The sequence below is a fragment of the Nycticebus coucang genome, chromosome 19 (genome assembly GCF_027406575.1).
Source record: "Nycticebus coucang isolate mNycCou1 chromosome 19, mNycCou1.pri, whole genome shotgun sequence".
NCBI lineage: Eukaryota > Metazoa > Chordata > Mammalia > Primates > Lorisidae > Nycticebus > Nycticebus coucang.
Window position 1 is genome coordinate 3,200,391 of NC_069798.1, and position 13,361 is coordinate 3,213,751.

General features: G+C 41.7%; 1 protein-coding gene across 1 annotated transcript in view; it reads right to left on the reverse strand.

Moving 5' to 3' along the window:
* Positions 1-13,361, reverse strand: part of RAB31 (RAB31, member RAS oncogene family) — a 131,253-nt gene that overhangs the window by 53,887 nt on the left and 64,005 nt on the right. The window contains exon 3 of the mRNA XM_053571670.1: positions 2,473-2,554. Within this exon, the coding sequence (XP_053427645.1) occupies positions 2,473-2,554 (82 nt within the window). The remainder of the gene's footprint in view (positions 1-2,472; positions 2,555-13,361) is intronic.

Sequence of the window (13,361 nt, forward strand, 5' to 3'; positions counted from 1 at the left end):
ACACTGTAATTACAAATGAAAGAGATTATAAAGAATCATGATCCCGTTGAGAAAAATCATCAACACAGAGATATGTGAAGAATGATCTAATGTGAAAATACTTGGGTGATGGGAGTGTAGATGATTTTACATTCAACTGTATGACTTCTGTCAAACTCGGGACCCAGACTGCTGGATTCAAGTGTCAGCTTCACACCTTATTAGCTGTGTGACTGTGTGCAGTGACCTCACCTATAGATGGGAATAACAGTCTCTGCCTCACAGTGAGTCAAGGGGGCTCAGTGCACCAGTTCACTCAGAGAGCACACAACCGTGGGACACGGAAAGTCATGGGGAAACACAGGCTGGCAGAAGCAGCAGCCCTGGTAACACTGAGCAGCTATTTGTAAAATCGACATATAGGCTGATTAAAGGAAGCTGCAAACACTATTTTAGGGCCAAAGGAAAAAAGGGTAGCAAGAAAACCTCTCTGCTTAAGTTTAAATAGTAGTCCAAAGGAAAATCGAGCAGATCAACACAACAGACCCGTACGTGAAGAAGTGAGATTCCTAAGTCTCAATTTTTCCTTGAATCTGCCACCTCATTTGAGGAATGTTCCGGCCAAAGAAGTGCCCCAGGCAGTCACTTGTGTGCACAAAAGTCTCTGCTCTCAATTTAGCACCAAAATAGAAGATGTTCTAACGTTCTAATGAGGTTAGCATTTGTAGGCCAGAAGATTCATCCTCATTAAAAAAAAAAAAATTTTTTTAAATGCCTTAATCTACAAATGTGGGAACTTTAGTTTTAAAGGGAGATTTAAATAAAATGAAAATTATATAAACTAACCCTTGATTAGTTAGGAATTATGGATTATCCTGAACCCTGGATTATTCCTTTTAGAAAGGCAGAGGGGAAAGCGAATAACAAAATCAGTAAGTGAATCCAACCGCGTATTGGAAGATAAGAGCTGTGGAGAAAAAGGAAGCAGAGTGAAGGGCGCAGGGCAACAAAAGAAGGTGGTGTCATTTCAGAAAGGTAGGTGCACAGGTGACATTTGAGTTTGGATCAGACAGGGGAAGTTCAAGCAATTTTACTCCACAATCACCAGCTCTGATAAATATTTTGACAAGGCATTGGCTATCTCTATGCCCCTCACCTTTTGATTTTGATAATATACAGTCTAGTTTTTATGCAAATATCCTGTTATAGACACAGCCTGTGATGGAATTCATCAGTCCCCTTTTTTAAATCTAAAGACAAGAGAGCCTCTAAAATTTATAATCCTGTCCATAAGTATTTTCCACAAATAGATTAAAAATAAGAGAGATGCCTTCGCCATTTCTGGTAACCCAGCATCCATTAGCCCACTTTCCAGTATGAGAGCCCAGATTTTCCCTGGAAATCTAACCCTACCTGACTTGTAGCCTGTGTGGTCCAGGCGAGGGGACTGCCAGCCCCAAACTCCAGGGCTCTGTGTATTACCCGGCCTTACCACTGGGGGCACCAAAGCTCCCTGAAGGCTGAGCTGCCTTTTCCAGGCCCAGGCAGCGAGAACTCACAGGTGCTAACACGTATGCCCCCTGGCAGGACAGGTGCGTCCTCCCCCGGTGGGGGTGCTGAGGGGGCCATCCTTGCCACCCCCGGGGAAAGGAGGGAGGTTGGGGGGGGTCTGCCTAAAAATGAAGCCAAACCAGAGGCAACTATAGTTGTTCTACATGGAAAGCAACAGAAACAGAGCTGGGCACCTCTGACAACGCCCTGGGGGTGAGGATGGCCCGGCTGGACCCAGCCCTGCTTCACCCCTTAGACTTGTCACGGAGCTGAAGAGGACATTCTTGGGGTGAGGATGACCCGGCTGGACCCAGCCCTGCTTCACCCCTTAGACTTGTCACGGAGCTGAAGAAGACATTCTTGGGGTGAGGATGACCGGGCTGGACCCAGCCCTGCTTCACCCCTTAGACTTGTCAGGGAGCTGAAGAGGACATTCTTGGGGTGAGAATGACCCGGCTGGACCCAGCCCTGCTTCACCCCTTAGACTTGTCACGGAGCTGAAGAGGACATTCTTGGGGTGAGGATGACCCGGCTGGACCCAGCCCTGCTTCACCCCTTTAGACTTGTCACGGAGCTGAAGAGGACATTCTTGGGGTGAGGATGACCCGGCTGGACCCAACCCTGCTTCACCCCTTAGACTTGTCACGGAGCTGAAGAAGACATTCTTGGGGTGAGGATGACCCGGCTGGACCCAGCCCTGCTTCACCCCTTAGACTTGTCACGGAGCTGAAGAGGACATTCTTGGGGTGAGGATGACCCGGCTGGACCCAGCCCTGCTTCACCCCTTTAGACTTGTCACGGAGCTGAAGAGGACATTCCCTTTTTGCTTAGATCATTTCAAGCTAGATTTCTGTTCCTTGCAACCAGCAGAGTCTTGCCTAATCCCAACCTTCTGAAACTGGCTTTATTTTCACTGGAGAGCCAACAACAGTGCATACTCACCCGTTCCTGACCAGCAGTGTCCCAGATGAGGAATTTGTGAAGTTCATTTCCACAAGGCACAGTTTTGGTCATAAAAGATGCCCTGAAAAAGAGAGTCAGCACCTCCATGTTACTGCATGGTCAACTGGAAGTTTAGAAACAAAACCAAAAAAAAAAAAGCATTTGGAAGACTGTTTCCCAAACCAGTTTGCTTCAATTGTTCTATGATAATACTTTAAAGATCTCAGCAAAGAATATAACCTTGGATTTTAAAAACTTTTATAACAGTGAAGAGTGAAAAAGGCAACGTGTATTTTGGCATGTTATGGCTTTGGCCTTTCAAGGGCACACAAGGAAAGTTGTCTTACATATTTACTCATGCTGCCATGAATCCAACACTAGTAGCAGCTCATACAATACTACATCTAAGTCCCAACCTGACAGCACAGATGCAAGGGTAAAAATTGGTAGTTTAACAAATATTTATGCTTTCTCTCTGAGAAGGGAAGAATTTAAAGTCTCTTTATATCACAAAACACTTGCTATTTCTTTTTTGTATATTTACTCTCAATAAGCATTTTCTTGGTTGTGAGGAAAGGTGTAAAAACACAAGGAATGTTTAATAGCCTTGACTTTTCTTCTGTGAGATAAAGTTTTTCATCCATTAAAAAACAGCAAGCATTCCCAATTGTGGGTCAATCTGACATGAAAAGCTTCCGAAGTGAAGGAACAGAAGTAGATAGATCACTTATGCAGCATTCAGGCCAAAGATATTTGATCAGAATTTAATCGTAAGGAAACAATCAGGCAAATGTGGAACGTGGCACATTCTACAAAACGAGCTGGCCTGAATGCTTCATGGAAGTCCGTGTTACAAAAAGCAAACAAAAGGCAGGGAGATTTCTCTAGAATATAGATTGAAAGGAAAGAGCTAAGAAAACCAAATGCCATATATGAGCCTTGGTTGGATCCTGGATTAGGGTGTTTAAAAAGATTTTAAGGGCACCTGTAGCTCAGCAGCTGGGGCGCTGGCCACATACACGGGGGCTGGCAGGTTCGAACCTAGCCTGGGCCTGCCAAACAATAACAACTACAGGGCGGCGCCTGTGGCTCAAAGGAGTAGAGGACTGGCCCCATATACTGGAGGTGATGGGTTCAAACCCAGCCCTAGCCAAAAAAAAACAGTAACAACTACAACAAAAAAATAGCTGGGCGTTGTGGCAGGCGCCTGTAGTCCCAGCTACTTGGGAGGCTGAGGCAAGAGAATCACTTAAGCCCAAGAGTTTGAGGTTGCTGTGAGCTGTGACACCATGGCACTCTACTGGGGGTGACATAGTGAGACTCTGTCTCAAAAAAAAAAAAAAAAGAACGAAATTTTAAGGACAGTTGTAGAAATTTAAATTTGGAATATATTATGCATATGAGATATTATTATCAACTCACATTAATTTTCGAGGTCTGATAATGGTATCCTTATTATGAACTTAGAGAGGCACATTGAGGTTTTTTATTTTTTTTTTGGCCGGGGCTGGGTTTGAACCCACCACCTCCGGCATATGGAGTCGGCGCCTTACTCCTTTGAGCCACAGGCATCACCCCAGCACATTGAGGTTTTTAGGAGTAAAAAGTCAGGATGTCTTTTTCTTACTTTCATACAGCTCTGCTTGGCCCACTCAGTCCAGCTCAGGATCCAGCCATGCCCACAGCACTCATCACAATAATATTCCCTCAACCTCTAATTTTCCCACGAATAAGAAGCCAGTTACAGAAGTCACAGGGATAAAAGTGGATGTCACCTCAATGCCCACACTACCTCCACAACAATCCATAGGCTAACAGTAAGAGGGTTCTAATTATCTACCTACAACTGCCATAAATGGAAATTCTAAGTATTCTTCTAAGGCAGCGGTTCTCAGCCTGTGGGTCGCGACCCACAGGAACTATATTAAAGGACCAGAAGGAAGGTTCTAAACCACTGTTTAAGTGATCTGATCCAGTATAGTGAAAACCACACTTATTCCTTTATTTCTTCAAAAGTTCTTAAAATACACAGCCTAGACTGCTGATAGGTGCAAATACATTCCAAAAATGTTAATATCTGTATTATTTTCCTATTATAAAAACAATATATACTTTCAAAAAAAGAAATACAAAAACTGAAAATGAAGGAAATAAAAATCAGCCATCTCTCTCATAGCCCCAGTCTCTGCTAGTAAGCTGATATATGGCCCCTTGCAATTTTCATACAACTTTTGGGAGAGTTCATTCTTTCCGTTCTTTTTTGCCTTTTATTTTTAGTGGATACACAATAATTGTACATATTTATGGGATACAGAATATTTCCATACGTGTATGCAATGTGTAATGATCAATTCGGAACAATTAGCAAATGTATAACCTCAAACACTTACCATCGCTCTGCGTTTGGAGCATTCAAAATGTCTCTTCTTTGACAATGTACGATGCAAAGAAGTTGTTAACTATGGTCACCCTGCTGTGCTACAGACCACCACAGCTTACTCCTGTCGAGCTATGATTTTATAATTTTATATCAGTTAACAATACTCTCCCTGCCCCTCTCTCTCCTACCTTTCCCAGACTCTAGTAACCAGCATTCCACTCTCCACTCCATGAGATCAACTCTTTTAGCTTCTGCGTAAGCGTGAAAATGCGCAGTACTGATCTTTCCATGCCTGGCTGATTTCACTTAACATAATGTCCTCCAGCCTCGTCCATGCTGCCACTAATGACAAGACTTCTTCCTTTTTTATGGCTGAACAGTATTCCAGTGTGAATATAGACCCCATTTTCTTTATCCATTTATTTGCTGGTGGACACTTGGGCTGATTCCTTATTTTGGCTATGGTGACAGGAGCTGCAGTAGACATGGAGACGCAGGTCCCACTCTGATACACTGATTTCTTTCCCTTTACATAATACCTAGTAGTGAGACTGCTGGATTTTATGGTGGTTCTAATCTTAGTTGTTTTTGGAAACCTCCAAGCCATTTTCTATGCTGGCTGTACTAATTTATACAGTGCTTAATTTATCAACAATGTGTAAGGGTTCCTTTTCTCTGCATCCTTGACAGCATTTGTTTTTTGTCTTTTTGATGATAGCCATTCTAACTGGGCTGAGACATCTTCTTGTGGTTTTGATTTACATTTCCCTGATGATTAGTTGACGTTGAGCACTTTTTTATATGCTTGTTGGCCATTTTTATGTCTCCTTTTGAGAAATGTCTCTTTAGACCTTTTGCTTTTTTTTTTTTTTTCTTTGAGACAGTCTTACTTGGTCACCCTGGGTAGGGTGCCGTGGCATCATCAAGATAGCCAGGTGTTGTGGTGGGCATCTGCAGTCCCTGAGCAAATCCCTCGATTTTGCTCAGGGTGGTCTCAAACTCCTGAGTTCAAGCACTCCACACACCTTAGCCTCCCAAAGTGCCAGGATTATAAGCATGAGCCACTGCACCCAGCCCTTTTGCTCATTTTTATTGTTTTTTTTTATTTTTATTTTTTATTTTGAGACAGAGTTTCACTACGTCACCCTTGGTAGAGTGCCGTGGCATCACAGCTCACAGCAACCTCAAACTCTTGGACTTAAGCAATTCTCTTGCCTCAGCCTCCCAAGTAGCTGGGACTATGGCGCCCACCACAACGCCCAGCTGTTTTTTTATAGTTGTAGTCGTCATTGTTGTTTGGCGGGCCGTGGCCGGGTTCAAACCCGCCAGCCCCAGTGTATGTAGCTGGCATCCTATAGCCACTGAGCTATTTTTAAAATAGATTCTTATTTATTTATTTATTTATTTTGCTGTTGGGTAATTTGAGTTCCTTGTATATTCTGGATATCTGGATATTAGTCACTTGTATATCAGAGTTCCGTTTAAAAGTCATGAATAGTAAAGTAGCCTTTTCAAGAGATTTCAAATAATTGTATAAAATATTTTGTAACCCAAAGAAACTGCTCATGTCCCAACACCCTGGGCACCTCTGATATAGATCACGTCGTGAGTTGTAACAATACTTTGATTTATAATTATTTGACAGTATAAAATACCAAACATTAATCTTGGAGAACCACAGACCGAGTTATTCCTTACATGTCCTCTGGTGTTGTACAGTTTCAATCCTCGGGTAGCCGTCTCAGCACGCGTATTACACGTGGGTGGCTGCATCAACAATGTACATTCTGGTGTGTTGTGAGTCATGAAACTGGATAACGCCTCAACCACATGCATTACAGTTTCTCTGTAGTATGGTGTCTTGGGGGGCAATTATTGCTTGAACTCATGATGAAGGGCTCTCCCTGGTGTGTCCGAGCATTCTCTCAAGAATGAATTCTCTGATGCTGTTCAAGGAATGAACTGTGACTAAGGACTTGCCCCTGCTCATTATATTTGGAAAGTTTCTCTTTAGTAGGAAATCTCCAATGATGTACAAGTTTTGATAGTTTGAATAATTACCTTGCCACATAAATCACATTTAAACTGTTTCCCTCTAGAATGGATTATCTGATGTCCCGTGTGGGTGAGCCATGATTAAAGGCTCTGCCACACTCGCTCCATTTATGAGGTTTTTCCCTGATGTGTGCCTACTGTTCTTGTGTAATGAAGAATAGATCAAATCAGTCCCATAATTATTAGAAATATGGGTTCTGAGCCTAGAAGAAATTCTTTTTTTTTTTTTTTTTGGCCGGGGCTGGGTTTGAAACTGCCACCTCTGGTATATGGGGCCGGCGCCCTACTCCTTTGAGCCACAGGCGCCACCCCTAGAAGAAATTCTTTAGGGTGGTGAAACTAAGTAACCATTGGTGACAGATTTCTCAAAGTGATTACATTCATGAATTTTCCCTTCAGCTGGAAATAGCTGCAGCCCAGGCAGATGTGAGGGAAAGCTTAACCGAAGCTGGTCTTTACCCGTTACCTGCATCCTCTCACGTTAGCCATCACGCTGGTCCTTCTAGCAGTAAGAGTCCCTTTTTTGGTCCTAGGCACTGCACTCTGTAATGGCTTTCGTCATCTCTTCACTGACACGCAATGTCACATCTATTTCTCCTGATTTCTCTGGAGCAAACGGCTTCATGTCTTTCCAGTGATGCTGTGTGGAATACTGACCCTGTGTTACTTTTCCCTTGGGGAGCAATTCCTTCATCACACCTTTAGGAAAGCTACCTTTCACAGACAAGGAAGCAGAGAGTTCACAGAAGCCAAATGACACAGTGGTGTCCATTACGAGGGCTGTGCATTTATTTCTGTTTGAGCTGCAGCATCAATGTGATCACCTCTTTGATACCCTCCACCCTTTTGGTGTTTTTTCTGTTTTCACTTTGGCTCTCCACAGTCTAGGGCACTTTCCTTTGTGCCAACATGAAAACAACATTTAGGTCAGGAAGAGAGATTCCTGCCAGGACGACCAGGTTCCTTTAGTTCTCCACCACCAGGTCCCTGTATAAAGCGCTCTGACCAGGGTCTAGGCTTCCCCCCTGGTCCTGACAGGATGCTACAGCCACATCCCTGAACATCAAGCCCCTGAGTAGGAGCCTTTTCTTTACTCTTCCTCCTCAAGTAACAGGAGCCTTTAAGTCAACCGTGTGGCAGGTGACCTCTCTGTGCAATCTACTTCCAGGTTGGCAGAAAACTATTTTGATACAAATTTTACTCCTAAAATGGATCATACTCAACACAAATTTTCTTTTCCTCCACTTTACGTCATAAACATCCTTCCATTTCTATGAATATAGACCAATATCATTACCTAAGATGACTGAGTATTATAACCATGTTATAGATTTATTCACTACCCCGTTGACAGACATTTTGGTTACCTATATTTTCACTATTATGACAATGAGTTGGTGAATATTTTCTTACTTACATTTTTATGTTCTTATACAATGATTTCCTTAGACTTAATTTTTAAAACTAGATACTTAATTTTAAAAACTAGATACAAGGCTAACCTTGGCTGCAGATGCCAAACTTAGGTTGTACCTACGTGCCCTTGGCAGTGGGTGAGATGACCTCTTCCCAAACATTATTTTTCAAATCTTTTCCAATGTTGAAGTAGAAGTAGATGTCTTCCAAGATGGAAGTAGATGTCTCATTCCTGTTTTTGTTACGTTCATTAGAAGCTTAAACATCATTTTAATGTGTAATAGTCAACGTCTATTATATTTTTCTTTTGTAAATCTCTTCCTCATGACCTTTACCTACTTGTCCGTTGCGGTGTTCATCCTTTTCTTTTTCATTTTTTGAGTATTTTATATTTAATTATTACAATAATATATATCTAAGATTTGCTCTTTAACTTTGTTCATGAAATTTTTTCCATGAAAGTATTTGGACATTGTACGCAATTATATCAGTATTTTATTTTTATGTGTTTATTTTTCTTTTACTTTGGTGCTAGACAGATTTTCATTTATTCTTCAATACATCCTAGGCACTTGGATAAATAATGCATCAACCGTGCCTTTAAAAAGTTCTCCTCAAGTTTGGAAAATAAACTTCATGCCTTTATAACCAAAGAATCATAGAGGTCCAAAAAATATATAACCCTTTCACTGTACAGATAAAAGGGAAAAACGGTCCTGAGTCTTAAAAGGCTGCCTTGATCAAAGAGGCATCAGATACAGGAGGCAGAGGTCCTCACTGACCATCTTAATCCCACGAGCACTCAGAAAGCCTCTCCGTCTCCTCCCCTGTGAACTGGGGCCAATTCCTACTCTGCACGACAGAGGGGTGCTGTAAGGCCAAGTAGGGAAAGGGGTACCTCAGAAATGCCCCTTGGAGACACAGTGAGCTGAGAAGCAGCTATGGTAATAACAGTAACAGATACACATACCCTCCTGGGTCCCCAGTTTCCTGCCACTGAGGAAAGTATCAATGTTCAAATGAGGAATATGACAATTGCTACTTTTTTGGATGACTGGGCTTCGCTTGGTTTTCTTACAGCCTTTTTGCTAGGCTGCGACCGTAAGTACCTCAGCTGTCTTTTCTTCTGCATAGACAGAGCATGAGCGCAGCGCCAAACCGACTTCATCTGTGACAATGAAAATCTGGCAGAGAAGTAACATGATTTCTTACAAAAGTTGTAACAGAAAGGGAGACACACACACACACCCAAGATGTCAACACAATCTGCTTCAATAGCAGAGCCAAGACTTTTCAGTGTGAGTCGCAAAGGCCTTAAGAATTAACTCCTTAAATGCAGAAAGCGTGACAGGTCTAGAGCCTATGGCCGTTTCCCAATGGCTGTGGGATCCCAGCGGGAGGAACAAGGGTGGGCATTGAGAGTGAATTCACTTGCTTTGAGTCGTAAGTTTGCTGCTCAGGGCTGTGTGTGCCTAACAGGTCACCTAAATGGCTCTGAGCGCAGGGAAGCCAGCGGGGTTACTGCAAAGTGAACTGAAATGTCCACAAAACCGGGCAGGACTTACAAACGCATGTGGCAGGCTCGGTGTGGAGGTAATGCTGATGCAAATAACAGTATTAACAGCCAGTGGGAAGGGTGGGAGCAGAGAGGACCAGCCCACCCTCGTGGTGCAGCCGCGGCTCAGTGCCCACAGGCTACCACCAGGTGGGCACGTGCACCGGGGCTCCAAATCCACAGCTTGTTTTAAGAAAAGCCAGGAATGCAAGTTTACTACGTAAAACTCCCCTGATTCAGCAATATTGGCTTAACATCTTTAAAGCACTGTAAAGGCTAAACAAAATGAATCTAAAAGCCCAGTCCATCTCAGCTCACTCAATGAACCGGCTTTGGGAAAAGCAGTCAAGCTTTTCTCAACTATTCCATCTTCCAAGAAATCTGTACGTGTCACTTAGCAAGTGCTCCTGAGCCACACAGGCACAGCTGTAGGCTGGGTCACCAAGATGTTGTTCCCAAAGTGTACTCCGGAGCAGCTGGGCACTCTGCCCTCCACCCGCCAAATACCACATATCTCCGGAAACTCAGCAGGCAGGAGCCACACAGGGGGCCATAAAAGCCTGACTTAAATGAGAGTACCTCCTTCAGCACAAGGACCGCAACCACGAGGGCTCAGTGGAGATCCCACCTAGATTCATTGGACCTGTGCAAAATCACCAAAGGTCTACTCCAATGTCAGACCCACTTCCAAGACTTCGCTCTGAGGAGCTCTAGGTGGAACTGGGCCCTTCTTCTTCTGCTATTATGTTTTCACAACTGACAGGGAAGGAAAGAAAAACGTATCCAGGAAGGAAAATTGGATAAAACCTTTAACATTTCATATTAAGTCTGGGGATGATGATTGCATGTATTCTTAAATAAATCTTCTGTTCAGCATTTTTTTTTTAACAAAGAAAGTGTACCTATTCACTTTATTTTTCTGAAAGCAGGGTTTGAAAACATGTTCTCAAAATTCCAGAGAGGAAATTTTAAGCAATTTTAAAATTGGGAAATTAAACTATATCAGGAAAAGGAAGAGGATAGGGGACCTGAGCTTACCGACCCCCAAGGAATAGTGAGGCGTGGAGAGCAGAACAGCACTGGGGTTGCCCTACGGTTCACTCTGAGTGGGGACACAGGAGAGTGAACGCTCTGCTTCCAAAGAAACTTTAAGGCAGCCGTTCTCAACCTGTGGGTTGCGACCCAGAGGAACTGTATTAAAGGGTCGCAGCATTAGGAAGGTTGAGAACTACTGCTTTAAGGCATGAGAAAATGCTTACATGGTGAAGTTCAGAGGGAAAGAATAGAATTCAAATCATATGTACGCTTTTTAAAAAAAATAATTGCTAACTTGGCCAGTCTTTCTGAAAAACGATTTGGTAATATCCATCAGGAGCCTTAATTATGTTCTTATTCTGGGACTAAAGTATTTCATTACTAACAATTTAAACTAAAAGAATAATCAGAGATATGCACAAACTGTTTATTTATAAATAAAACAGTTTTCAAGCAACCTAACTGCCTTAAACAGAAAATGCAACCATTAAAAACATTGTTTTTAAAGACTATTTGCTGGCAGGAAGTTCACAAATAATAAAACACACACAGAGCTTGTATGCACAAGAAAAAACTGGAAGAAAATACACCAAATATTTATAGTAGTTACCTCTGGGAGGTAGATTATGGGTGATTTTTATCCTTTTCTTCATGGTTTTCTTTATTTTCAATTGTTTATGATGACTACATAATGCTTTTATAATGAAAAATACAATTTTCATCATGTTTTTGAATGTTGTGTGACATTATAAGAAAATGTTTGAAGTAAGTAGAAAACACGAGGTTAAAAAACTGCATAGACAGCATGATTCCTATTTTTATGATGTCTGTGTTTTGGGGATCTTTTTTAAGAGTGAACATGAACTTTTATAATAAAAATTAGACTTTAATCTTAGCTCTCTCAAGGATATGCATAAACAGCCATTAACAAAAGAACACAGAAGCCCCAGTGCAAACTGAGACTATGTGGTATGGCATGTCGGGTACCGTGTGCATCTTACAAGGGTATATGTGAAACTTAGTAAATGCAGAATGTAAATGTCTTAGCACAATAACTAAAAAAACGCCAGGAAGGCTATGTCAACCAGTGTGATGAAAATGTGTCAAACAGTTTATGAAGCTAGTGTATGATGCCCCATGATCATATCAATGTACACAGCTCTGATTTGATAAAAAAAATAAAAATTTAAAAGCTAGGACATACATTTTTAATAGACTTTCTTTTTTAGAGCAGTTTTAGGTTTACAGAAAAATTAGCAGAAAGTACGGAGAGTTTCCATATAAAGTTGTTGACCCTGGAACAACGTGCAGGTTTGAACCTTGCGAGTCGACTTACACACGGGTTTTCTTCCATCTATCGCCCCTGAGACAGCAAGACTCCTTTCCCTCCTCCTCCGCCTCCCCAGCCTGCTCAGTGTGAAGATGACAAGAAGACCTGAATGATGTTCTTCTGAGTAACATTTTCTTTTTTCTAGCTTATTTTATTGTAAAAATACAGCATATAATATATACAAAATATGTTGCTTGATTATTTATGTTATGAGAAAGGCTTCCAGTCAACAGTAGCATAGTGGTAGTTAAGTTACGGGGAAACCAGAAGTTATACGTGGTTTATCAACTGTGCAAGGGTTGACCCATATTGTTGAAGGGTCAACTGTCATATATAATTTTTTCAAAACCCAAACCCACAAAAATGTATTTACTAGACAAAGCACTATCACCTGTGTTTTATGATCTCCAAAATGGTACCAATGATCCCTCCCCTCCCACAAGTAGCTTCTCCCACCAAAAGATAGTATTTATTTCCCCTCTCTTGAATCCAAGTTGGCATATGGACTTCCTTTGGCCAAGAGATAGTGACCAAAATGACATACCTATTACAGATATAATGACGCAAATAGCTATGCCTAACCTTTTCATGTGCTGAACAGAATTTGTGGTGCAATTGTGCACGGCCTTTTTATTTTATTTTTTTACAAAGTCATTACAAAAGGAATACAGATTTGTCGTTCTTATTTTTAAACAAAAGTTTAGAAAGCAGAAGGTGAAAATATCTCCTCCATCTTCCAGAACCATGCTCCACAGTTAATCATTCTCATGGGAGTCTGCCTTTATTATCAAAAAACATGCAAAAATTTAAAGAACAAAACAAGCATATCCCAGAGAAGAAAGAAAGGAATGTTGTCTATAAAAATTGTACCTATTACATAAATACCTATGTTGGGAGACACTTCTTCCTGGGTCTCCTGCATTGGGCACATCTTGCAAGCAGAGGTACTTTCTTTCAGACTTTTTTCAAGTATGTTTGTATACAGAATCCCCTACCCAAAATGCCTGGTGCTAGAAATGCCTTTCGTTTTGGATTTTTTTCAGATTTTGGAATATTTGCATTATTCTTATCCAGAGGAGCTTTCCAAATCCGAAATTTCAATTTTTGAGTGTGACCTT